Source organism: Brienomyrus brachyistius, chromosome 8, assembly GCF_023856365.1.
Source record: "Brienomyrus brachyistius isolate T26 chromosome 8, BBRACH_0.4, whole genome shotgun sequence".
NCBI lineage: Eukaryota > Metazoa > Chordata > Actinopteri > Osteoglossiformes > Mormyridae > Brienomyrus > Brienomyrus brachyistius.
The window spans coordinates 2445928-2472500 of NC_064540.1; the positions used below are offsets into that span (position 1 = coordinate 2445928).

The window sequence follows — 26573 nt, forward strand, 5'->3', positions numbered from 1 at the left end:
GGGTGTTGTAGAGAGGCCAATACCTGTATCCGGATGGCAGGTGCAGATGTCATGGGGTTCTGTAATGCTTGGCGTATTATACAATGACCCTCCCTTTGTGTGGTCTGTCTTGAGCAACTGGAACCTTCACAACGTGTGTGTGAGTGCCCTCACGTGCCCGTTGGTTCCAACTTTGGGCGACTGACATCTGCATGCCCCACATGCTGGGCAATTGCACGATACAACCACCGGCGTCATGCAAATCCACAATGTGATCCCTATCAAAGTCCGTCAAGTGCTGGTAATGCTGTGTAATATGTTTCTGAGGCATTCTCTGTGTCTGGTGACTCGACGTGCCAGCTCCTTGCAAATCGAATCATTTACATATCCATCGCTGGTCTGCATGTGTACCAAATTACGTATATATATATATATATATATGGGTGCGTGTGTACGTGTGCACTGCCACGCAACAAAACGCCGCAAGCCGTAAACGAAACCCCACGAGCGCTAGGTGGCACGTGCACCCTCCGGCACGCGAGCCGCTACGTCAGTGATTTGCGTAAATCCGCCCCTCAGCAAAGATGTGACGTTTTTTAGGGTCTCGTACTGAATTTTTCCACAGACGTTTCGTTGTAAAATTAAAACTTCTGCTTTTATTGATGTTGTCGTTCGTCGTCGATTTACTTGTTTCTTTTCGCGATTTTATGCGTCTCCGTGAAGTGTTTTTCACGGACGTTTGGGACTACTACGCAATGTCCTAGGCGGGGTTAAAGCGGAGAAGGGTGGGTGAAAGGTGAAAGTTGAGAGGTGGTGCTACTGCTGCTGCTGCTAGTGCTGCTGGTGGTGGTTTTGTTGTCTTTGTGCGAAACAGTGCAGCTGACTCTCGTACTATTACTCTTTCCCTCTTCCCCCTGAATCCTTCAAAATCTCTTCCCCACCCCCGGGGGTGTATACCCTCCCGAACCTTTCCCCTTCTACCCTTAAAACCCCACCCTCCCCTTCAAATACATCGGACATCGGACAGGTAAGAGCGCTTAATATTGCTTTTATTTATTTATTGAAGGCTGTCGCTGGTTTTAAAAGCGTCAGGCGACGCGCACGGCGCCCGCTTCCGCGGCTTGGTGGCGAGCGTGGCCGCGAGGCCGCAGGAGCGCGCAGCTCACAATGCGCAGTAGTGCTCGGTAAGAGTCGGCTTGTTTACCCAGGCGGCCGCGGTTATAGCTGCTAATACTGCTTACCGTCATAGTTCAAGAGCTTCGCTAGGCGGTGTGTAATGTTATGTGTACGTGAATATGTGTATGACACATCGCTTTATTTGCATTTCTTCCTCTCGCGACAAGATTGAGGTTCTAGTCAGAAACGTTAACTGCGCACGTTAATACCCAGTGGGACACTGTAAGTTGATGAATGGTACATGTAATCAAGACTTATCGCTTTCTCTATTTATTGATGCAGAATACTGAGTACTGTCACCGTTTAACTTCTGACGGCTGTTCTGCTCTTCTCGTAGGCTTGTTAAGTATGCGTAAAATGCTTATTAAAAGTGTCTGCTGAAATGGCCAGTTCAAACGTGATATTCCCACTTGGACTTTTAAACGGAGGTGAGAGCTAACATTTTTATTTTTTTAATAAAAGGCCCGATGTGCACAGTTTGAGTTGTACCCCCTCCCCTTCACTGTATCGCTAAGGGACGCAGTCTAAGTGTTTTGTTACTTGTCACTGAGGAAAGACACCCTGTTCATATGTTATCTGGCTTGCCTTTTTAGGGGAGTGGAGGCTGAACTCTCCGGGGGTTGTTGTGGGATTAAAGTTTTCCCAGAAGCGTACCCAGATAGCTGGCTTATCGTTGCTGAAGTACGCGATGTTCTTAAATGTCTAAGAATCTGCGCTTCTCTCGTGTTATGACGAGTTAAAGGCTCCCAGTAGATGTTAATGTTATATATACTGAGGCGTTGTGCGGGAGACAGGCGTGTGATCGCACATCTGTTGATGGAGGATGGACCCGTCCAAAGCTAAGGTTCAGCCCCGGTACACTTGATATCATCACGGAGCACTTTTAGTTAGGCTTCTGTAAAAGACACACTGCAGTGCTCACATTTTGTAAAGTCATTGTTTTGGTGATCTGCGAAGAGCATTGCTTCTACCACTTATGTGCAGTTTGTAGGCTTCGCCCTGACTTTGGTCATATTTGCCGTTTCCATCCCTCTCTTACTCAGGTTCCATTCTTGTGACCAAAGACACCAGCTCTCTGACTCGCTCTGGCCTCCACCCTGACACTGCAGTAATGGACTCCGGTGTGATTGAGGCTGGACTCAATGTCACCCTGACTATCAGGTTGCTCATGCATGGAAAGGTTAGAAAGCCCTCATGACTGACCATGATGACTGAAATGCCACTGTCAGTCACACGTTCTTCAATTAAGTCATGGATACTGTTCGCATGAAATCTCTTGGTTTTGTTTATATAAATCACTGTGTCCTCATGACCGTGTGATTCTATTTAATGGTGTAAAAGTGCAGAGATGAAAAGCCCAAAAATCCGCCATTTAAACATATTACTTTTTTTTTGCTTTGTTTTAGGAAGTTGGAAGTATAATTGGCAAGGTAAGGTCACTCCTTGTGGTCTTCGTGTTGTCGGAAGCTGAGCCTTGAGCCTTGCTGCAGAGGTGGCTGTGATATGCGGTAACTCGTTCTCCTCCTTCCACTAGAAAGGAGAATCTGTGAAGAAGATGAGAGAAGAAGTAAGCATTCTTGCCACTTCATCTTCGCTTTCATTCATTACCATGGAGATGTACTTGGCCAGGAAATACACCAGTGTGCATATAAATAGCTTGTAATTGTGCAAATTCTTGTGACGCAATATTGAAAATAGTTTCTAGGTGTTGCATGTTCTCTTGCGTATGTCTTTGCACTTTACTTTTTCTTATTTATTAACAAGAGCGGGGCTCGCATCAACATCTCCGAGGGGAATTGTCCTGAGAGGATCATAACACTGGCAGGCCCTACCACCGCCATCTTTAAAGCCTTCTCCATGATCACAGAGAAGCTGGAGGAGGTATCGCTGTCACTACTGCACACTACGCTGGGCCCCTGCCTGTGCTTTCGCACCCTCAGCCCACACACCTGCCAGTTTTGTTAAAATCACCAGGCGTCTTTTTTGTGTATTCCCCGCCCTACCCGATTTGGCCCCGCCCCCGATATCTAATGTCCAAAAGCCGCAAATGAAGACATTGTCCAGGTTTAAGCTTTTTGTAATTGCTGATCCCTGCTTTACAGCATCATGGGTGTCAGTGCAAGTTGCTGTCTCTGGTTAGCACGGAAATAGTCATTTTAAAATAGCATTTCAGGCTGCTGCACAGCTAAAGGTCCCTGCCTGTCTCACTGTAGGACATATGTAGCTCCATGACGAACAGCACGGCCTCCAGCAAGCCGCCTGTCACCCTACGCATCGTGGTCCCTGCCAGCCAGTGCGGCTCGCTCATCGGCAAGGGGGGCTGCAAGATCAAGGAGATTAGGGAGGTGAGTCTGCCCCTGGAGGGTGCTGTGGCTGGGGCCTACGTGCCACGCAATAATAATAAAAAATTATCAATTAATAAATATCAATAATATTGCTGTTACCTTTTGTATTTGCAGAGTTTGTCTACAGTAACGTTTATTGATATTTAATGTTTGCTATTGAATTTATTGCTTTCATAGGAATCGCATGTTTCATTGCAGAATGTTTACATGGTAAAATTTTAAAAAAACACGCTCACAGTCCGGTTGTGTGTGTGTGCTGAGAAAACATCTGGATGATCCGGAAATTTAATTGTAGACTTTGTAATAAGGCATAATTGCATAATTCAATGTATTTGGGGTGGATATTGTTCATACTTATTTTTGGTCACCTAAACTGTCTGTTAGCACTGATGAGGAATAAACATTGAATAAGGCTCATAACTATACTGAACTGATGCAGTAATGCTTGGTATGTGTGGAGAATGTCTGTCATTCTTAAGCTGACGCCCAATGGCAATGACTGCAAAAAGTAACGAATCGGCAAATGAATGAATGCCACTATTAGTACTGATGACTGATAACCTCGGTAAATTTTGTTCCCTCCTAGTCGACAGGTGCACAAGTTCAGGTGGCGGGGGATATGCTTCCAAACTCGACAGAGAGAGCGATCACCATCGCTGGTACGCCCCAGTCCATCATCGAGTGCGTCAAGCAGATCTGCGTGGTCATGCTTGAGGTAGGACAGCGAGTGCAGCCGCCTTCCTCCGTAACACATCTGTGGCCTCCAAGTGAAGCTGTAAACCTTTTTAGTTTTCCTCAAGGCCCAGTGAACCCTTTGTGGCTCCTCTCAGCATTTTGTCCATTAACTGCCCCCCCTCCCCCTCTTGTGCAGTCTCCTCCAAAGGGTGTCACCATCCCTTACAGGCCTAAACCATCAGCATCGCCTGTGATCTTTGCAGGCGGACAGGTATGTACAGGGGTTGTGCAGTTTCGACTGCCGGTTTTATTGTTTTTTCTCATAGACATTTAATTACAGGCATTTCATAAGCACCCTTACTAGCTCTTGCCATCACAAGGCAACATATCCTATAAGTGTATTTTAGAAACATTTGCACATTTTAAGTACATATTATTGTGTCTTCTTGACGGTTTAATGGGTAATGAACACTGAACGTGGGTTATTTCAATGAGTTTGTATAAAAAGCCATTGTGTGTGGAGAAGTGGATACTTAGCTAATTTATTCAATTATTACACAATTTAAAGGATAAAGGAGCATAATGTTGGCTACTTTTAATACTGAAGCACTACATTATTATGTCATTGTGTGCATATATATTATATAATTCTATAACCATGATAATTGGATGCATTTAATAACCTTTTGTTTGTAATTTGGTGAATTATATTGCCTTCTGAACTGCTTTTAAAATATAACATTTATTCAAAGCTTCCATAAAACTGTATCAATGCCTTGATCGAGCTGAACTGAACATGAGGAAGTGCATTGTCCTTTACCTTTTCAGAGCTTCCTGATTCCTGGGTGACTTAAAAAGAGGACATGTTGCAATTTAGACACACAATTTGATTTTTTTTAATACAGTAAACTGCATGCAATATACGAAGAATATTATGAAGTGGAGTGTTTTGTCGTAAAGCTGATAGGGTGTTAGTGTTGGGTCCTGTAGTACAGATTCCAGTCCTATGTGTTTGTAGACGTCCTTAGTGAATGTCTGTTTTCTTCCTGCAGGCGTATGCTGTTCAAGGCCAGCATGCCATTCCACAGCCTGATGTAAGTGCTGTCCCTCATTCTTCCCTGTTCCCTTCCCCCACTCCAGCATGTTTCCTGGTTGTTACGGGGGGGGGGGGGGGGTTGGTAGGTGGAGGAGGGGCGTTGTGCTTGGGCTGTGTATATCGGTGGCCTTCAGCTCAACATTTGAGTGATGAGCACTGACACCATATTGTCCCCTTCTGACCCCAGTCTATTGAATTTTACTGCTGAGCAGGCAAACTGTACCAGAACTGTCAGTAGCCAGTATTTATAATTTGTTTGAGACCTTTATTTCATTATATCCCCGCATTTCTGTGGATTAGAGTTCATTGTCTGGCTGTCCTTGGTTCGGTTTTGCTATTTCACTTGCTTTTCCTTGCTCCCCTTTTCGTAACAAATGCATGTTTGTTTCGCCGACCAAACTCAAGTCTATGTATGTAGTGCGCAGAATTTATTATTGATTTCTCACTTGGGCATTAACTCCACCCAGATAAATAACTGATCTATATACGCGTTTCAGAAGTAAGCCAGTAAAAACAAAAGCAGGCATTAACCACCTTGTCCTTCACGCTTTGGTTTTTACCGTAGCTTTTCTTTGTTTTCCCTGAAGCAAGTTTACCAGCAATTACAGAGCTGTCCCGCTTGTATGATGATTTTACTAATTTTAGCATGCATGGTGTTACGCCCCATTAGTGAGGGGTGTGTGTGCGGCTGTATCTTCTGTTCTCCCTTCCAGTCCATGCACCCAGGCTCAGTGAAAAAGGTAGTTATACTCAGTGCAAGTATAACCGTAATGGGAATGTTTTATTCGTGTGTGCCCTGGATAATCGTCTGGGTTTAGTAGAGCACAGAGCAGCTTGCCTGCGTCTTTGTAAGCAGGGCTGAATCATCACAGTTAACGTGTTCATGAGTCAAAGTGGGTGGAGGGCGGAAGTGGAAGGCATGTGACCGGAGGCGACTGGGTTCAAGGCGAGGAAGGAGGTGATTTGAAAATGAAGTTGATTTGCATAAAATGGGTTGTGGCAAAAAGGTGTGTCCTTTAAGGCAAATGCAAAGGGAAACTGACAGCCGAAGTGTGTCTGTGTGGGTGGGACGAGTCTCATAAGAGATTTATAACCTGGGTTAAGTTTCAGAAGGCCGAAAGTCTGAAGCCTGTGTGAGAAGGCACCTTGCGTGGGCCGGCCGGTGTTTTGTTCTTTATGTCAACCTTAAATCTGCTCATTGTGAAATTTATAGGTCACTTCTTTCAGTGGCTGAAGTGTTTCTTTGATGGGAAGATTAATTTATTTCTAAAAGCCTTGTATCACTGGTGTTAATTTACTCCATCCACCCAGCTGTCACCTTCTAGGTGATTACTTTGGAAGCTGCCAAACACTGTTATCATTGATTCGTATATTTCTTCCAGTTGTCTTTAATACTTGCTGTGCTGCCATGTGTGAAGTGCAAGCTGTTCATACACCGTCTTGCTTCTGGTGAAAAATATAGACTGAAGTCTGGTTGTTTTTAAACTGTTCCTGCTTGCGGTTAATAGAGAGTAGGTAGCTTTTAGGCTTTTGACAGTGTATTTTTAAAGGCTCCAGTTTTGTGAGTGTCTTCTGTTCTTGTGTAATTATTATGAGTGTGAAAATAACATGCACATCAATTAGATGACCTTGATGTAGCCTTGACGTATGTTAGATCGCAATGTCCCACATTGGCTGATGTGAGGATGTGCAGAGAAGGCGCGTTGCCTCTTGTTTAGCTGTGTTGTGAGCTGGCCAGGAAACACCCCCCCCCTCCCCAGCTGTTTTATAGCGACATCTGAGAACTGGAGTTCCCGCTGGACTGGAATCTCATAAGATCAGTCTCCAAGGAGCCTCATGTGACCAGCTGGAGGCTGATGGCATGTTCACAGGAGGCGTTGTGTCCTGGTTTATCCATGCAGTGATACAGTGTGAGATGGCGGTGAGACCTATGGGACATGGGAACAAATGGAGGACAGTAAAATGTCTTGTGCAGTGTCTGTTATGGTGAGTGAAGCTCAGGAGGGCAGGATTCATTAGGCATGTGATCGGAAAGTAACAGGGTCGAATCCCGGAGCCAACAGACTGATGTCACCATTGGGCCTTAACCGCCCAGGCACCGATAAAACCTGCGCCGTGACCCCCAGCTTTGCTCTCACCTGTACTTGTGTCTGTGTGCCTCATGGAGAGCATGAAGGGTTAGGCGAAAAGATGGTTTTCCCATGTGGATGAATGAAAAGTATTACTGTTCTCTCCATTTTGTGTTTAACATTGGTGTGCATTTTGGTTTAATTGTGTAAAAGCGGTAATGTTGAGTGGGCTGGAGCCACGCACTAGTTAGTCATGGAATGCAGCTTACGGCTAAATATCATTTTAGCCATTTCATACCGCAAGGACAATTACAGCTGTGTGCATAGCTAACAGAATATACCACTGACTGTCTGATGTTTACTTAGTACAAGAAATTATAAATCGGGTAGGGAAATGAGTGTGCATTCTGGAGGTGACATTTCAAACATTCTGTCTGCATGAAGTGCATATCAGCCTTTCCAAATTGATGAGAAAAGTGAGGTATGGATTGAACGTAGTTGTTGCTGAGCACGTCCCAGATTCTAGTGAAGCGGAACAAAGGACACAGAGAGGATCAATCTACCTTTCTGCTCAGTATTTTTGGGCAGCCTTTATTGTGGTTTTGAAGTTTGGGGAGATGCTGGTCATGTTCATTGTGCCATACTGTGTCTTTGCTGAAACGTTCAACCTAAGTGGCTAGTCTTCATTTAAACGACTTGATTTTATAAATGCTTCGTACAAATGGTACAAAAGCAGATTCCTTGTAGCAGCTTGAATCATCAAACACCTGGATACGAGTCCATGTCCTATGGATGTACACTACCTGGTTCACTGTTGAATCTGTCCTTAATCAGCTTTGCTTTAAGCCTACATCCCTCCTGGGCACACTGAATGGGTGGGGTAAGATCACTTAGCCTTGATTTGTGGGCGTTACGTCAAACTGAATTGTCATTGGTTCAGATTAAAATGAAACTCCTAATGGCCTTAACAGCGTGCATAACAGCCTACTAAAGTAGGCCTTAACAGTCTACTAAACCTGTTTGGCGGAATTCTTTGTTTTTTTAGCCTGTGACTATTATGAAGCAGCATTGATTAAAGTGACGTTTCCTGGAACTTCTGTAGGGACTGATGAGCTGTTCTGCAAATACCAGATATCAGAATGATCGGACCTCTAATCAGTTATGCTAGACGTGTCCTGATTCTGCACGTAGAAATTTCATAGGAAAAAAATGTTACTGCTCCTTATCTGTAAACATAAATACTGCCTGTTTGGTCATGGCTTGATTCTGTTTTTTGCTTTTGTAGCACCTCCATGATGATAGGTATCACATTTACCCAATCATACATTTATTGATAGTACCTGCAGTAAAAATTGGGACTTTCTCTCACGTGTGGCCATGTAGTGGTGAGACAGACGACCTTGAAGTGGGCCAGGGCTGGCTTCAGTCCTGAGGTTAAAGCTTTTACTGAGCTGCTGTGTTGGTGATGTGACACACTTCTTTAGTGACTTTAGATGCATAAATAAGGATAAAGATAATTTTATTGTCACACTTCCAGGGTAGTTTTTGGGGTATAGTCCAGTTCAGCGCTACAGCACTTGATCATAAGGACAAGTGTAAGATGGAAGACATTCACAGCATGACACAAAAATCCAACCAAGCCGAATTAATAGAAAAAACAGCATGTCCAGCAATCCCCAAGAGTCTGACCTGGAACTGCAGATCTGTTGTGCCTGGGACATTATAACACACACATGCACGCTAGTATAGTCCAGACAGAATCAAGCTTTTGGCTATGTGATCTTGCGCTGTATCCCCAAAGGATTTCACACTCCCATTCATATATATGTGTTTCATCTTACCAGACATAACCACCTTGAGCTGTTAATCTTCACTGGGAAATGTTTAGTCAGTTGTAGTACTTCGTGAAACAGCACAGTGACGGAACATCCATTAGTAGAGTTAAAACTATTTTTAGTTATGTTTAAAACACGTATACGATAGTAGAGGGCTTGATACTAAACTTTATTTTGAAAATGTGTTTATTCAAATTTCAAATGACTAATTGTCCTTCTTGTACTCACCATTATTCGGAGAAAAGCAGTTTTTAATGCAACTCCGAAAGCTCCTTTTAAGGTTCTTTCAATTATTTTTAAATGTTCAAATTTAGTATTCAGAAACTCAAGTTCACTTACGTCATTATACAGTGGAATCCATCCATCCATCCATTATTGTGACTGCTTAATCCCCACTGGGGTTGCCGAGTCTGTCCCAGGAACCAATCCTGGGCGGGCACCAACACACTACAGGGCGCACACACTCACCCAGCCACACAACTACAGGGCCAATGTGTGCAGAGTAGGATGATTGGTGTGTCTACGTTTGGACTGTGGGAGGAAACCGGAGTCCCTGCGAAAACCCATATGAACATAGGGAGAGCATGCGAACTCCACCCAGAAAGAACCCGGGATCAAACCCGGGGCCTTCTTGCTGTGATGCAGCAGTGCTAACCACCGTGCCACCGCACCGCACAATGGAATCCTCCACGCAAAAAGAATCATCTCTTCATGGGCAGTTCAATAGATTCTGTGGGTGTGTCCCTTCCTGAGCCTCTGTTTGCACAAGCTGTTGAGATCCTGTGAGATTTGATGACGTTTGGACCTTAATGCACGACTTTGAGTCATATCTATGCCACTAACATAGCTCAAAGAAACCAGGTTTGCCTCCTACTGGCTAAATGATCCCACATTAGTGTCGCTTCCTTCTCCTTTCCCTTCCCTCCTATCCTTTCTCTCTGTCATCCTCTGCCCCCTATCTGTCCACAGCTCACAAAACTTCACCAGCTGGCCATGCAACAGAACCCATTTCCACTGGCTCCCAGTAACCAAGGCTTCTCTGGTAGGTACCTGAATGGGAGGTTCTGCTCTCTGCCAATTGAGTCTCTTTTGCCTAATAGACTTTGCTCAAGTCTTCTTGGCATTTGGAAATAAAGAATCATTGTGGAGATTAAATTTAAGCTCTCAATACATTTATTCATTTCTTAGTTATGCTTGGTGTCTATTTTCCAATCTCCTACCACTCGTATATGATCATTTTTGTCATATTTTGACCTGATTGTAAGTTTCTGACCTCAGGAGTTTCAGAACTCGCCAGTAAGAAATGATGGTGTTTCATACTTAGTTGACCCCTTTCCCCCCTGTATTAATTCCATACATCTGCTTATGCGGGACAGAGGTGTGTGAAGGCCTGGAGTAGTCAATCTAACAGCATGTCTATGACTGTGGGAGATGACCCGTGTCAGGAAACTCCACACACGCAGAATGGAATGAAGTTGGGATTCGATTCCCCGACCCAGGAGGTGTTAGGCAACTAGTGCTGTCCCCTGTATTGTAGTTTTTGTCAATCAAGTCTGATGCCGAAATTGATAAGCTGAATTACTGTCATCTGTGGGCTTTCAAGCCTAGTTTCCCCCATCACCCTCTTATCAAGAGGAAAAACGTGCTGACAGACAGTTTGTGTTTTCTGAAAACCCAAAACTGCAGACAGAAGCTCTTGCAGGCAAGAAAGGTGTGATGAGGTGGCCACCAGGGCCATATTGACCAGTGTATTTTTTTCCCCCTATGCAGCAGGAATGGATGCCTCGAGTCAGACTGGCTCTCATGAGATGACCATTCCCAATGATGTGAGTGTCCTCCTACTGCCTGACATTTATATCAATAGCTGTAATGTACGATGGCTTCTACAAACCTTTTCAAAGAAAAACCCAAAAAGAATCAAACAGGATCCAATGGAAGCTAATTTTCTAAGAAGCAGTTCTGCTGTGTAAGATTTTGGTAAAGCAAAGTAATGGCAGTGTTACTTCCTAATTTTTGTCCACAGTGTTTAACAGGTTGTCACCTCCCTGAGTGATTAAAGAAATAGAAATATAAATTAAGTTTTGATTAGTTCTCCATGCAGTGGAAGCAGATCACTTGCTCTGAAAAGCAGTATAAGTCTTTGCTTTGTCCTGAAATAGAATTATTTTCCTTTTTTAGTGAGATTTTTGCAGAAGGCTTTTGGAATGATAGGTTCACATGTGCAACACATTTGAACTGAACCCTCTGCTTCCTTCTGTAGTTAATTGGGTGCATCATCGGCCGCCAAGGAGCCAAGATCAATGAAATCAGGCAGATGTCCGGAGCTCAGATCAAGATTGCCAACCCGATGGAGGGGTCCTCTGACCGCCAGGTCACCATCACAGGCTCGGCGGCCAGCATCAGCCTGGCCGAATACCTCATAAACGCCAGGTGACTAAATCCTCAGCCGCATGGGCTTGTCAGCCCTGCTGTTGACTAGCCCTCCATTAGTGTGTCCCGTCTGCCACTGTGCAGGTTGAATTTGAGCATGTCGCTCATAGTCTCCCACTGCTTGAAATCATAATGGAGGAGTCACACAGGTGTGGAAGGGGTTCGTTGTGGATGTTCTTCAGGTTCCCCCCCTGAAATTGCCACTCTGTGCTGTCAGGTTCCTAACCCCAGCTTGACTGGCCCATAAGCTAATCCATACTAATCAACCCATACTGGTTTCCCCTAGTGTTTCACCGCGGAAGTTTGTCTTCCCGTGCCTTGTTTTGTTTGTCAAGTTCACCCCCAGCGTCAGTCCATGCCCTATTTTTCCAAGCTGGCTCTTATCCCTCACCTCTTCCCTTACCTAGCCTGCCCTGTAACCCATCCCCATTGTGTGTCCCTCTTTTTCCCTCTTCTCTCTCTACAGCGTAGAGTCCTCTAAACCTTCCTCCTTGAACCTTGAACAGACCCACAGCACAAGCCTCTGCCCTCTCTCCACTACTACCACTACTCCTGCCGCTACTACTACAACTGCTACCTCCTCTTCCTCCTCCTCCTCTTCCTCCTCCTCTTCTTCCTCGTGTGTGGTGCCTCCCCCAGCCTCCATCTCCCTGTCCTTACTGGCAGCAGGCCCCGCCCCTTCCTCCTCCTCCTCCTCTTCCGACCCCCCGCTGCCCAGCTCTCCTGCCTGCGTTTCCAGTCTGCTCAGCCTCAAACCCCTCCCCCTTCTGGCCCTCCATGTTGTCAGTGGGACGCCCTCCAGTAGTTCCGCCCCCTCATCTACTACTGAGTCAAAGCTTTCTGCAGACTTGGTCTCCAAGTCCAAGAAGCGGAGATTATCTCCCTATTAGTGTTCTGCTGGTGGTTGAAAGGACACTTTTTTTTCTACATTACCCCAGAATATTACCCCTGCTTTGGATATGACTGTAGCATGCTGTCAACTAGTCTGTTAAGATATAAATTAACAGGTTACCTTGGTATTTTATTAGTGAGTGTATGGTTCTGCCAAATGGAGACTTCAGTCAGTGCTGAGTAAATTTGTATGTTGTTTTTCTTTCCATTTGATGAGTTAAACTGCAAAGTGATTTATTATACAAAGTCTCGATCTTCACTTTGTCTTTGAAGTCTGTGTGAATTTTGTGCTTCAACGCCCGTTTGACAGTAATGTGGGCTTTTCCACGTAGATTCCTAATCAGTGCTGATGATGAATGCAATCTTTTATTCAGGGGTACACAAGGAATTGTCTCTGTCTCTCAGTAAGTGGCTGGGCAGAAAAAAAACCACGAACATTTGAGTCTAGTTACTATGCTGTTAAGGCGTGTTATTCTGCTCTTGCGCACTTGTGTAGCCGTGTGCCGTTTGACGCCATCCAGTGCGAGCGTTACGGCGCTGACGGTGATGTTCAGCATCACAGGCTCAGAAAATCTGAGACGCCTATATATCCATTCTGAAACTGAAACTGAAAATAATACATATTCATGTGCTCTTTTTCTGAAATACTATGCATGTGCATATTTTCCAGTATACGTCAAGTTGTTTTTAGTAATTTCAAGTAATAATTATCAGAGTTAGTGATGTGCTACTTCAGCTGTTTTGAGACGTGAAATTGGTTCATTATTTTTGTGTTGTTTTGTCCCCCCTCCTTCCTGCCCTTGGTATCTCCCAAACCTCTCTCCAGGCTGACGTCCGAAGCAACAGGGCTGGCAACCAACTGACCCCTTGGCAGTGCTTCAGTAGTAAAATCCCCTCATACCCCCAACCCTTTAAACTGTCAACTCCTGTGAGGTGGTTTATGCAACAATCCAGCATTTCCTATGTTTAATTCTAAGCTCACTCGTTAAGTATAGCTGTCTACCTGTTTATTTATTTCATATGTTTGCTTTTACTGTCCTTCAAACCTGTGTAGTACAACTATCACTTGGAAGTATAGTTTGAATACTCTGAACAGTCTTAGGTTTTGTTCTGTAACACCAGTTTTTTTTTTTAGAAATTAATGTGAAAAAGAATTTTAAAAACACTACGATGAAATGAAATACAGGAAACTGTCTTTATATTTATATTATGCTTAACTGCACACCCTCCCCCCCCCACCCCCCCAAGAGATCTGTAAACCCTTCTGTGTTTTATATTGGTGAATGTGACACCGTTTAATGGGAAATCTGGACAATGTTGAGAGTTCATCTTCCTGACGTATTAGATGTACACATTGGCCTGTACCCCTTTGGGATATCACATCTGTCATTTACTGATACTGTGCTCTTTTTGTCAATTGTGTTTCAATTTTCCTGTTTTACACCATCCCCTCTTTGCCTTGATTTTTATAAGTTGTGGACAAGTCATGTACTTCAGGTGGACAGATGGTCTTGGCCTTAACTGTGAGGCAAGGGGAATTATTTTGTTTAATACATGTTACTAAAGCTGGAATGATAGTTTTAAATTAAGATTTTTTTTTCATGTATCAGTGGGGGAGATTGATGGGCAGAGTTTCTGTGATACGTAACGTGACAGAGCTATGAATCATTCAACTGTACTTTGACGAGAGCGAAATTTCCTGTGATTTTCCTGCTCTTATCTTCTCGGATTTGATTTTTTTTAACAGTGTAATATATATATATAAATATAATTATTTATTATGATGATTTTTTTGGGCAGGAAAAAATTGTGCACGTTTTCAAAAAGGCTGTAGACCCGAGTGCCACAAAATTGTTGAGGAAAGAATGCAAAATTAAAAAAACATGACTTCACCCGCTGCTGACTGCTGGCTTGTTCAAGCTGATTGTGCAGCATGATCACTGAAGATGGCCCGTGCGTTTATCATTCAACACAGAGCAAGTAAGATGATCGAAATTCCTCTTTATGGAAAGTTGAGACCCACTTTTCACACCTATTTAAAAATCCCATGTCCCAGAGGCGTTAAAGGTTATCCCAAAATTCTGTGTGCACACAGGCCCTTTGTGTACCCCGAGTTAAACCAAACTCGCAAAGACATACAGCATGTGTCTGCGTGTGAAGGATATTTTAACTTTTTTGTTGTACCGGTAGCCATAATGCTCCTTTTTAAATTTTGTATGCAAATGGACGGAATAATTACCTAATTAATTATCATGTCTAATTTTCTAATTACCTTGCATTTATGTCCCGCTTTGTCCTTGTTAGATTTTCACGGTAAATGTGCTCCTTTGTTCCCGCTTCCCGCATTTTGCAAAATAGTCTTAAAGGAGTGGACTTTTTTTAAAATATATTTTTTTCTAAATATTACTTATAAATTTGTCTCCAGAGTGGTTTTGTATGGAGGTGGGGATATCTGGGTATTGGATGGACAAACAGACAAGAGAACCTCCAAGTGATGGTATTCCCTTCTGTTCAAAAATAAAAACTCTCATGAGTAGTATAACAGTATATTTTTTAATTTGTCTTAATTTGACCTTAAATACATTTTATAGTACAGATACATAATGCGGTATAAAAAGACTTCTTTTCAAAGGAGGTTTTTTTTTCCCCAGTGTAAGAAACTTAAAAGTGCCTCTTCCAGTCACCAGGGGGCAGTATTCTATTGCTGTAATGGCAACAAGAGACTCCTAGGATTTGTCAGATTCACCAAACTGCACATGCTTTCTTTAACTTATTCCTTAATTAAAAGGACAGAATGTGGGGAAGAGGTTATACAGAAATCTAAGCATTACTAAAATGAACATCAAGCCTATAAATGTCTAGAACGCAAGTTGTCATGTCTAAGTTGTAAAGTAACAGGCTGCGGAGTTTGGTGGAAGGCTGCGTGCAGACTAGTTTCGTTCACTGGAAGCTGACTGTGTGAGAGCCAATTCCTCCAGATAAAAATGAAACGCCAGATCAAAAAATAATACTCATTCTGCTTGTGTTTTTTTTTTTTTTAATTATTACTAATATTGGAAGATTAAAGTACCATCAGTGTATCACACGGGGACTTTAAACATTGTTCTTTAACGTTTGTTCTCTCTTCATTTGTTTTCGTGGACCCAAGCATCTCGGGCAACATCAATATACAATCTTAATTACACATACTATATTACAAGCATGCTTTGTTTTGTCTGTACACTTTCAGCTGCATTCGGTGTCGAAATGCTTATTTGTTTCCAGCTCATTTTGAAATGTCTTGACCACTGGGACCACCCTTGAATCTAGCTGTTTTCCCACTTTGCACACGGTGACCTCGCCCCAAAGGTATCCAGTGATATTTTACTGATGTGGGACAGCTGTGGAAGTATATATCTCACGTCGAAAGGCATTGTTTTCTTCCAAAAATCTAAAACTTCATGTCATTATAACAGCACCTGATACGCTATCCAATATACAATTACCCCATTGTGTTGAAAACATCAGCACCAATGTTTGTTTACAGTGTCAGATTTTTATAACTCTTTGAAATTTGCCCTTTGTACAATGTAGACATAAAATATTTACATAAACAATCATTTAAAGTACATAATGTAAAAATGACAACGTAATCCCTGATATAAAATATATTTTGTAAACTATTAAAAACAAGAATAAAGGGAAAACTGTGTAAACATGATTATTTCAGGCTACGCGATCTGTGTTACTCTGAAAAGGAATTATTCTTTCTCATACAGCTGCCTTCACTCCCTCTTTCAGGTTTTTACAAAAGGAGGATCCAATGAAAATATATCGCCTTACTCATGAATAGCTCACAATGAGCAGGAAATCGAGGGAAAAAAAAACATTTTTGTGTCAAGGTTGAGTTTGCGATGGAAGAAGAATACATCAATTCTCACGTTTTCCCTGCTTCAACTTGTTCTGGAAAGTTGATCTGTTTACCTCTTGGCCAGTTCCATTCAAGGCCAGTTCCACTTGAGTTCCATGTATCAAAACCCAAGCAAACTATTTAGTTTAACACTACAATTCTAGTGAGGGATATATGACAGGTCTGATGTCCCACTATCTTAAATTCCGTTAAACTTCATGTCTTATGGAAGGGAATTGGGGCACAGACCTTGAACGGAACTTTACAGACCTTAGTGTAGTTTGTTCAGGTGTAGTATGGGTCAGCTGGGGGTTGGGTTTGGTGAGTGGCTGTCTAGTGAGGTGGGGTTGGGTATTTTTGCAAGGCTGGGTTTGGGCCAGAAGGGGTCCTCACAGGGCCCCAGTGCTGGGAGGACGACTCGGTTCAGCACTGCCTGACTGATCCAACTCCGCACTGTCGCAGTCCGAATCGTCGTACAGGGCTTGATTCTAGGGGCGCAGGAAGACGAAACAATTAGAGCCACAGGAAAAGGAAGTGGAGTTTTTACTGTGCTACAGTTTTTACTGTGTTACATCTACACCCACGTTCAAAGTTTACGATGTCTTAATGGATGATCAACCACAGTGCTCGGACGCTGATTCCTGTCAGTAAACTTCAACCAAGCAAGTACTATCTCTTAGGTACCACCAATGTATTCCCATACTGTAGCAACCAAAACCACTGAGTCTGAGACAGTGATACAGTATCTAAACAAAATGCAGTGTTGCATACACTCCAAATGTGAAGTAGAGCAGGGGTAACGGACATAAATTCTATCTAGAACATCAGGGTTCAGGTGGTGCAGTGGTTAAGGACATTGAATCGAAGTAAGTCATGATGGGTGTGGAGCCTCAGCGGTACCTCGTAGCTGTTCTGTTCTGCGTTGAGTTGCGTCTTGACCTGCCGGATGGCTGCCTCCTTCTCAGACAGGCCGTCGGAGGCTTGGGCCGGGTCGGTCGGGATTTCCGATCCCTGTGATAGCAGGTCGTCGCTCTTATCGTCCAGCCGCTCGTCGGTGTTGGTGCTGACTACGTCCGGCGTGCCGCTGTTTGTGTGGTCACTGGTGTTGCCCTCCTCGCCGTCTGACCCCGAGAGGTTCTCTGAGCTGAAGGTGGACAGCGACTGGCATTTCGTCATGCCAACGGGCCGGCTGTACAGAGCACGAGGGAGAGGTTCGGGTGGTTAGGGGGGGCTGCTGGGACAAAGAGACCGGGGAGGCTGACTCGTGCTGGACCAAGCTCACCGTCTCCGTGGCAACTCGACCTCACTATCCACCTCTCCCTCCTCCTCTTCTGATGATACACCTCGCTTCTGGAATGGATCAGTGTGTGTTACAGGATATGACATCATTCCATGTGCCAAGTGAGGCATTAACATGTAGAGCCGACACGATGATAGAAAAACATGCCTACCCAGGTTCACAGAATACAACAGAAAACACATTTTTTTACACTTTAGTGAAGCCGGAGTCTGTAAGAAACTTGAGCCTCTTTTTAAATTGTGTGAATAATTAGTTAAAAGTTAATGCTGATCAAAAACCTGGACTTGAAGATCAAGGTTGGACATCTGTCGCCTGGACTACAAAGCAGGGTTACTGGCTTATCGGGGTAACTTGTTGGATTTAAGGTAGTCTGGGCAAAATGTAAGTGAACGAATGTGAAGTCCGTTTAAACTGTGGTACCTTAATTCGGACAAGTTACCCCGATAAGCCAGTAAACCCACTTCGCAGTACAGGCCACTGGTTTTAGAAAAGAAGATCAGATTCACTAAAATGTATAAATAAGTGCAATAAGGCAACAAATTCGGAACATCTAACCATTTCTATAGCTGCTTCTACAGTATAGGTTAGTGATGAGCTTAAAATCTGCCCAAGGAAGCAGGATGCAGGCAAATTCACTGAATAAGTGACCAGTCCATTGCAGGACATACACACACACACACACACACACACACACACACACACACAGGTTGGTCTATCTAAATGGGGACTGTTAATTTCTATGGGAAAAACCCTAATCCCAATCACAACACCCTTAACCTCTACCCATCCCTAACCTTACCATAAGTAACCAACCAAAATTCAAGACTTTTGGCATTTTTGCTTTTTTGATTGCATTCACAGATTTTTATAAAACTGAGGTTATCCAAATGGGGACCTCAAAAGAGTAGGGAAATTTCAGGTTTTATACTACACTTTGGGGAGAATTTGGTCCTCAAATGTGATCTATGCAAACCCCCCCCCCCCCGCCCCCACACACACACACACAATCTCACACTATGAGTAACTTAGAGGCAGCAATTAGCTCAACCTCATGGATGAACATGGAGGGAATCTTGGGGAGACCCTGGTAACTGGTAACTTACGCAGAGACGGGGGTGGGGCTCCAAGCCCAGAGTGATAATCACTGAGTCCAATAATGGGACTGGCACCAAAGATTTCAGCAAACAGCTGTGCGCACGTTTATTTCTCTTTATTAATTTACCTAAATGAATTTGGCCAAAAGGGATAATCATTCAGGTTTTAGGTGGCATGCATTAATTAGTGCATTACAGATATTAAAAGTGATTAAGGTGATGAACCCCTGCCCCCCCCCAGGTTTGGGATGCCTACCTGTTTGCGAGTGACAGCTGCACGGTAAAGGATGGCTGCTGGAGTGAGGTGCTGACTGCCACTGCCCCGGGGCGAGCGGCTGATTCCGGCACCTTCCTCCTTGTCCTCGCCGTCCTGCGGCAGCCGGACGCCCCCCAGCACGGTGCTACGGCCCGCTGCTGCGCCCCTCCCGCAAGGAGAGTCAGGGCTGCTGGAGAAGGGGATGGAGACAGCGTCTTCGCTGGGCGTGTCACTACGAGGCGGGGTTTCTGTGGGGTCGTCGGCTCCTCCCCCTGCGTCGACCCCGCCCTCCACCTCAGCTCTGCTCAGTCCTGCAGCGGCACTCAGGCTGCCGCTGCGCTCTAACCCCGCCGACTCCCTCTGGTGGCGGCCCTCGGCCTCCATCGTGGTGGAGATGAGGTCCGGACTGGAGGAGGACATCTTCTTGAGAAGGAGGTCGTGCTGCAGGCCGCGCAGAGCCGCGGTGGGGGCCAAGTGCTGCTTGGCCGGCGGGCTGCTGGTGACGGGGGAGCAGTTATCCCGGCAGGAGGAGGAGAGAGCGGCTTTGAGTCCCGCCAGGTCCCCGCTGCTGCCCTTCCCGGCCTTGCGGTGGCGCGGCTTGCCGCGGCGGTGAGCGACCCGGAGATGTGGAGCTCTTGTTGGGACAGGAGGGGATGGTCACCTGCATCATGGACGAATCCAACTTGGGCAAGATCACCTCGGATTTCAGGATGTCGGGTCTGCAGGACAGGCGTAATGCAGACGCCCATAAGTCAACAAACTGATGGGGACACGGAGACGAAGACAGTGGACAACTCTGCAGCCCAGAAGGTCTAACAACCTCATACCTCTTGATATGTGAAGGCAGTTTCTGGGGAACGTTTCGCTTCTTGATGAGCTTCTCCATGGAGTTGGTGGAGCCACTCTGCCTGGAGGCATGATGCTTGAACAGCCCAGGGTACTTCTTATCCAGGGACTGTTCCCTCCTGGGAAGCACAGTGAGCCCATTAACCCTCCACTGTGTGTCTACATCGGTCAGCACCCTCTCGTATTTCAGAGATTAGTACAGCACGGTTTTAGAGGGTGACAACCTAAGCCTCATCCCAGACACAGAAAGACAATCTTTGGGAAAAATGAACACGAAGTAATTATTGATGGGAAGAGAAGCATCTAAGCAACACAGAACACCTTGAATTTTCCAGTTTCACCAGTTTAATTGCACTCATCAGACCATGAAGAAGCACATGAAACCAGTGCCTGGCCAATCGGACATGACCATGTGACTTGTGTGACTGCACAGGAAGCCAGCATCTGGCCAATCGGACATGACCATGTGACCTGTGTGACTGCACAGGAAGCCAGCGCCTGGCCAATCGGACATGACCGTGTGACCTGTGTGACTGCACAGGAAGCCAGCGCCTGGCCAATCGGACATGACTGCGATCTGTGTGACCCTGGTACCTGCGTAGCTCCTTCTCCTTGAGCTCCAGCTGCAACATAACGGCATTGAGCTCCATGTACAGGTTGTTGGCTCTCTCCAGCTTCCTCTCATAGTGCTCCCGGATGTCCAGGGCATGCCTGTGTGACGAGCAGACGAGTGAGGAGTGGATTAGGGCAGCAGTGTGGGGAACAATCTGCTTTTCTACAACCTGATGGACCTCCTAAGATCATCATAGATCCCTGCAGCCCTTTACTCTCTCCATGGTCCTTGACTCCACCTTCCAGGCCCCATGTCTCAGTTGCTGACCTGAGCTCTTCCCGGCGCCTGAAGATCAGCTCCTCATCCAAGCGGTGCAGACACGTGCCCTCTGTCTTGATCTTCTCAAAGTGATGCTTGACCTCCTCGCGCCACTCGGCCTGTGGCGGAGAACAGTGAAAGTCAGAACCGCACCGGTAGGTGGTGGGGATTCCTGATTTACTCATGTACAGATGAGTGTGGGGGTGTGTAAGCTTGGGGGCGGAGTGGAACGAGGAGAGTAGAGGACTTCAAGTTTTGATGTCAAATTTGAAGGAATATAGTGAAATGACTGAGCCACTGTTGCAGTGTAGGGCATAGGGACAGTGCTATACAGGACAGATGGCAGTGCGATACAGGACAGACAACAAACAGCAGTGTGATACAGGAGGGCAGTGCGATACAGGACAGATGGCAGTGTGATACAGGACAGAAAACAAACACTAGTGTGATACAGGATGGCAGTGCGATACAGGACAAACAGCAATGTGATACAGGACAGATGGCAGTGAAATACAGGACAGAAAACAAACAGCAGTGTGATACAGGAGGGCAGTGCGATACAGGACAGATGGCAGTGTGATACAGGACAGACAACAAACAGCAGTGTGATACAGGAGGGCAGTGCGATACAGGACAGATAACAGTGACATACAGGACAAACAGCAATGTGATACAGGACAGATGGCAGTGTGATACAGGACAGACAACAAACAGCAGTGTGATACAGTAGGGCAGTGCGATATAGGACGGATGGCAGTGCAATGCAGGACAGACAGCAGTGACATACAGGACAAACAGCAATGTGATACAGGACAGATGGCAGTGAAATACAGGATAAATGGCAATACAGGACAAACAGGCGCTTCGCATGAGCAGGTTTGTGTGTGTGTGTGTGTGTGTGTGTGTGTGAGGCCCTGGTTATTAAGCTAATGGAGTCTCCAGCCTGTACCCCCTCCCCCCAACACCCCCTCCCCCCAACACCCCCTCCCTTGGCCTTCCCCCCTTCACCTCCTCCCCATTAAAGCAATCAATAGATGCAGCCGCTGAATAAGCTCTGCTGTCAAGAGAAAAATCAATTCTGGGAGGGAAGCGAGAGCGTCGTGGAAACGGAGATGTGATGGACACCTGCTCCGGCCGACGGGAGATGTGTGTATCTGCGAGGCTGTGTTTCTCAGTGTGTCTGTACCCTGTTCCTGTCACGTTAGCCCCCAGACAGGCTGTTGGTGCACCGCTGAGAGCATTTGTTAAGTATCCATTACGCACAGAGTGTACAAGGCGGGCGGGGTTTACCTGGGATTTGAAGTAGGTCTCCTGTGGGGTGGACAGGACGTCGGCGGAGGCGATGTCGAGGTGCAGGAGAATCTGCCGGAAGGACGGCCGGTTTCTGGGCTTGCAGTTCCTGTGGGAGGCATGAGGAGCAGGGGATCGTGGGTAACGAGAATGTAAAGTGGCTCTAAGCGCCAAATCCGTCTCCTATTGGCCTTCCAATGCCTCCATGTGTGCTCTTTACACCCACTCTGAAACATGCCTTGTGGCCCCTATCCCCCCTCCCCCGCCAGCCAGGGGCCTCACCAACACTGGCGAAGCAGAATCTTGAAGCCGTCGGGGCAGCTGTCAGGCACGGGCAGCTGCAGACTGTTGTTGCCCACGCCCCAGATGATGGCAGAGGAGTCCACATCCTTGTAGGGCACCTCTCCTGTCAGCATCTCCCACAGCACCACCCCGAATGACCTGAGGGGAAGAACGAGAGGATGAGCGCAAGGGAGGGAGGGAAATGAGAAGGCGGCGTTGAGGAGGCCCGGGTGGGGTTAGGGGGAACTGGCTCAGACCAGTCTACTCTAGAATGGAGGAGATTTAATACGACACACAAGAGAGCCACAGAGCATCCGAAATGCTACTCGCTGCTGCCCCCTAGAGGAGTCAGATGACAAAACGCATTACCTCCCAGCAAGCTTGATTTGTACAGTCCCCAATGCAGGCCTGCTGCCTTCCAGGAATATTCCTCTCTCCCACAGCATGTTTCACAGTCCTGGGACTCGCGTCACATCCCTGCTTGGCATGCCAGGGTCCCTCTGGGTTTCTGCCACAGGCTGCGTGATGCCACCATAGCGGCGGCCGGCCTGACCTGGGCCTGGCTCCCGTCACGCCAGGGCTGCAAGGCCCATGAGACACGGGGGGTCGGGGCAACCGGGCCAAGGTTGCTATTGACGGAACCGAAGTTACCATGGAGACGGCATCTTCATGGCTGAGTGGCCATGATCGTGTGCACGGTTAAAGAGTTATGCCTTACTAACAGACGAACATTTACTATAACTCATCTACACTACCCAGATGACATTCAGAAGGTTAAAAAACTATAGACGAAATATATATTTTAAATATCAATATTAAGCTGTTAATAACAAATTGAAGTGAATGGGGTATTTGCCCTTGAGCTTTTAGCTTAATGTTTCTTTAAAAATCTGCGACCTCCCGCGAGTAAGTCTAACTTCTCAGTGTCTTTGCAGAAGGTTTTAATGGATTATATGATGTCTGTTGTGTCATTTATTAGTGAATTACATTTTTTAATAGATCGTTTAGATGGCTGTTTTACCAGCATGGCCCAGCATTGCAAAATACAAATCGTAACCAAAGCAGCAACCAAGGGAGGTCCTGGAACCAAGGGAGGTCCTGGAACCAAGGGAGGTGCCATTCAGGAACTTTGTTTGGAATTATAGAAAAAATATATACCCTTTTGTATCTGTGCAAAAGACCAATATGATTCTAGTCTCAACACACTGGAACCATCCCTGTATGTTCCTGTGCGAGGTCCGTTTATCTTGGATGACGAGAGGTGTGTGGCTCTCGAATGGATCTGTCTTCTGATGAAAGTGAAGATCCGATTCTTTGCAAATATAAACAAAGAGGTTCAGATTGACAATTGGGATTTCAGGTAACAGTGGGGGGCAGTTTGTAAAAACTGTGTATGTGGATTTTCAAATGAGCCTTGGCAGGTTCTGATTTGAGTTTACATGCTTAGTGGCATCTTTTCCCCTTAGCTGCACCTCCTGTCCTTCTTCATCAGTGTTAAGGAAGTCGAATTTGGCAGTTTTGTGTGTGTGTGCTGTATATCCACACCTGCATGGGATCACCGATGCTTTTCCGTTAACGGCGACATGTGAAATGCGACCCGCTCCCTGGGTTGGGGCTCAGCTCGTGTCACTGGGAGATGGTTGGAGGTTCTGGCAGAGCACCACCACCAGCCTCCTTCGCTTAATAAAGCTGTGCAACACAGTGTTTCCCAACCTGATCCTTGGGGATCATTTTTGCTTCCTCCCAGCTCCCTGCCAGCAGTCCACATTTTTGCTTCCTCCCAGCTCCCTGCCAGCAGTCCACATTTTTGCTTCCTCCCAGCTCCCTGCCAGCAGTCCACATTTTTGCTTCCTCCCAGCTCCCTGGCAGACAGTCCATGTTGGACCAGCCTTGGGTGCCCAAGGACCAGATTGGAAAACACTGGTATAGCATCTCTTCCTTTCTTACATTAATCCTGTTTCAGTATAACAGAGGATGTGAAAGATCCGGGTCGAAATGGCACCCTCCCAATCACTGGTACCATGTCTGCAAACACTGTACCTCAGCGGGCACAAGTAACATTATAACTGAGTTACTACTCAAATACAAGTCAAGAACAAATATAGTAACTGCATGAAATTCATGAACTGTTATGACTGATTAATGATGAACGAACATGGGATCAGAACGTAACTAACAGTTAGTTTCTGGTTAATTAATACATTAAGTAAGAGTGTACTACTGCGTTATAAGTAAAGCAGTGTTTCCCAATCCGGTCCTTGGAGACCCACAGCTGATGCATGTTTTTGCTCCCTGCCAGGCAGTCCACATTTTTGCTCCCTCCCAGCTCCCGTAAAAAGGTGCACTGCTGTGGATCCCAGAGGACCGGATTCAGAAACACTGAAGTAGAGTGTTACCCAGAATCCGAACCCAATGAGCAGACCATGCATCATATTTTAGAAAAGTTGACGCAATTCTGCCCAAACCCACGCTCCACCATGAAAACGACGGCGAGCGATTCCGACATCTGTGGACATCCTGTTGCTGCTATCCCCTGTTGCCCGTTATGGCATCTTGCCCCCCCCCCCCATACCCATGACCCGGGCATGTCGCCCTGTGGTCAGTAGGGCACTGTGCGATCAGCCCGACTCAGGGCCTGGTCTCCCAGGGCAGCAGCAGAAGAGATGACCTACCTGCTTGACTAGATCTCCACATGCAACTACTTAGATCGATGGCCTTCAGGTTAATATGGTATAATTAGCCCACGAGCAGTTGTCATCATTACCGGGGTTGTGTCTTTAGCGCAGCTTGACTGCGTCCAGCGTGCAGATTCACCCTCTGACAGCAGTGCCAGTCGCACATCATTACGGACATGGGGCCGTTTTTTCTGTCCTACCAAGTCCAGGAAATGGGGAAACTCAATTACAGACCCCGTGTGCAAATCTTCCTTGGGAACAGCCCTACCAGAGTTCACTGCCCAGACCCTGAGACGGCCACATGCGATGAGCGGCAGGCGACGGACACACAGATGAGGGGGTTTCAAGCGGGATGGGCGGCAGGCACGTTTAGCTAGCTGCGACGGCGTCGTCCCTTTAAGTCGTGCGCCCAAAGCAGCTGGAAAAACACTAGAGGTAGCAGTATGAATATGCTTAGCTATTCAATTTCCTGCATCTTCTCTTGGAATACTGAAGAAAGAGCTTCGAAGAACAGAACAGAACCCCGACGGGCTGCATTTCAGGCTCTCGCTGTGTTCAGTGGTACCCTGAGAGCCTGGGTCCTCTCTCTCCCGAACGCACTTCGCTCTGAAGAGTCTGTACTGTCAGAGTATATTAGAGAGTAAAACCAAAGAGCAGCCAAAACAAGGCAAGAGCTTCTCTGCCTGAAGATGAACCTCTGGCATTTATGTAAATACTCGGTTTTTATTTTTTTTTTATACAGAACATTTTTTTTTTATAAAATAAGAGGAAATCAGGTTCTCCCATTTCTGCAAATGGAGTGTGGGCAGGAGGCCAAACCACAAGGCTTTCAGGTTATTTCAGCCGCTCCAGAGCATCTGGCGAATCAATTATTGAATTATCCAGCAACGCTTTCAGGTTAGGGAGCGGGAGAGGCAGATCTGCAGCATCCTCCACAAACTCCTCTCTGGAGATCCCCGGAGTTTTCTAGATGTTTAGTCAGAATGCTGCGGCTCACTTCGGAAATACAGGGCCGTAATATTGCCGAACTCTTGCAAAGCGAATTAAAAACTGGCTAAATACATCCCAGTGATTATCACCAGGGTGATCATTTGGAGAATTGGTGGATGGATAAATACCTAAAGCATGACTCGTAATTCTACACAACATTTTGAAAAATTGTAAATGATAAAATATATCGCATGAATCTAAATTTACTACTCTCTAGTATTGATTATGCTACATTTCCCATATCTCGATCTCATAAACTAAACTAAGCATGTACCGACCTTTTCAAAAGATTACAGATCTAATGAGGTGCATCTTTGTATTTCCTTCCTGGACCTTAATTTTAATTCAGTTTGTAAATGTTGATTAAACCAATTTTGCTGATCTGGTGCTTGCCTCACTCGCCCCTGCCAGTTTACTGCACATTACTAAAGGCGCAAGTCCCTTTGCAGAAAACTGCCCACCCGTAATGCTCATAAACTCAGTGTCATATTTATCTACTTCTTGTATACATTGATACTGAAGGTTCATGTAATAGTCTATCAGTCGGCAGTCTATCAGTCGGCAGTCTATCAGTCATTCATCAT

At 45.7% G+C, this 26573-nt stretch overlaps 2 protein-coding genes across 4 annotated transcripts in view; one reads left to right on the forward strand and one right to left on the reverse strand.

Moving 5' to 3' along the window:
- Positions 1–572: 572 nt before the first annotated feature.
- LOC125747486 (poly(rC)-binding protein 2-like) lies at positions 573–14388 on the forward strand. 3 transcript variants are annotated; one of them, XM_049022783.1, is made up of 14 exons: positions 573–1006; positions 1493–1583; positions 2199–2335; positions 2562–2585; positions 2690–2722; positions 2920–3036; positions 3369–3500; positions 4087–4215; positions 4372–4446; positions 5228–5269; positions 10145–10217; positions 10946–11001; positions 11436–11605; positions 13323–14388. In XM_049022783.1, the coding sequence occupies exons 2-14, from the start codon at positions 1538–1540 to the stop codon at positions 13357–13359; spliced, it is 1071 nt and encodes a 356-aa protein (XP_048878740.1). In that variant the 5' UTR covers positions 573–1006; positions 1493–1537; the 3' UTR covers positions 13360–14388. The 3 variants fall into 3 exon arrangements, with proteins under 3 accessions (XP_048878740.1, XP_048878742.1, XP_048878741.1); XM_049022784.1 differs by lacking the exon at positions 573–1006 and adding an exon at positions 1181–1377; XM_049022785.1 differs by lacking the exon at positions 1493–1583 and having other exon boundaries at positions 576–1006.
- Positions 14389–15052: 664 nt separating this feature from the next.
- Positions 15053–26573, reverse strand: part of LOC125747482 (mitogen-activated protein kinase kinase kinase 12-like) — a 35166-nt gene continuing 23645 nt past the window's right edge. Inside the window, 10 exon segments of the mRNA XM_049022777.1 lie at positions 15053–16873; positions 17286–17574; positions 17668–17735; positions 19036–19644; positions 19646–19754; positions 19863–20000; positions 20476–20592; positions 20762–20871; positions 22043–22151; positions 22325–22483. Coding sequence (XP_048878734.1) covers positions 16775–16873; positions 17286–17574; positions 17668–17735; positions 19036–19644; positions 19646–19754; positions 19863–20000; positions 20476–20592; positions 20762–20871; positions 22043–22151; positions 22325–22483 — 1807 coding nt within the window. The 3' untranslated portion in view covers positions 15053–16774.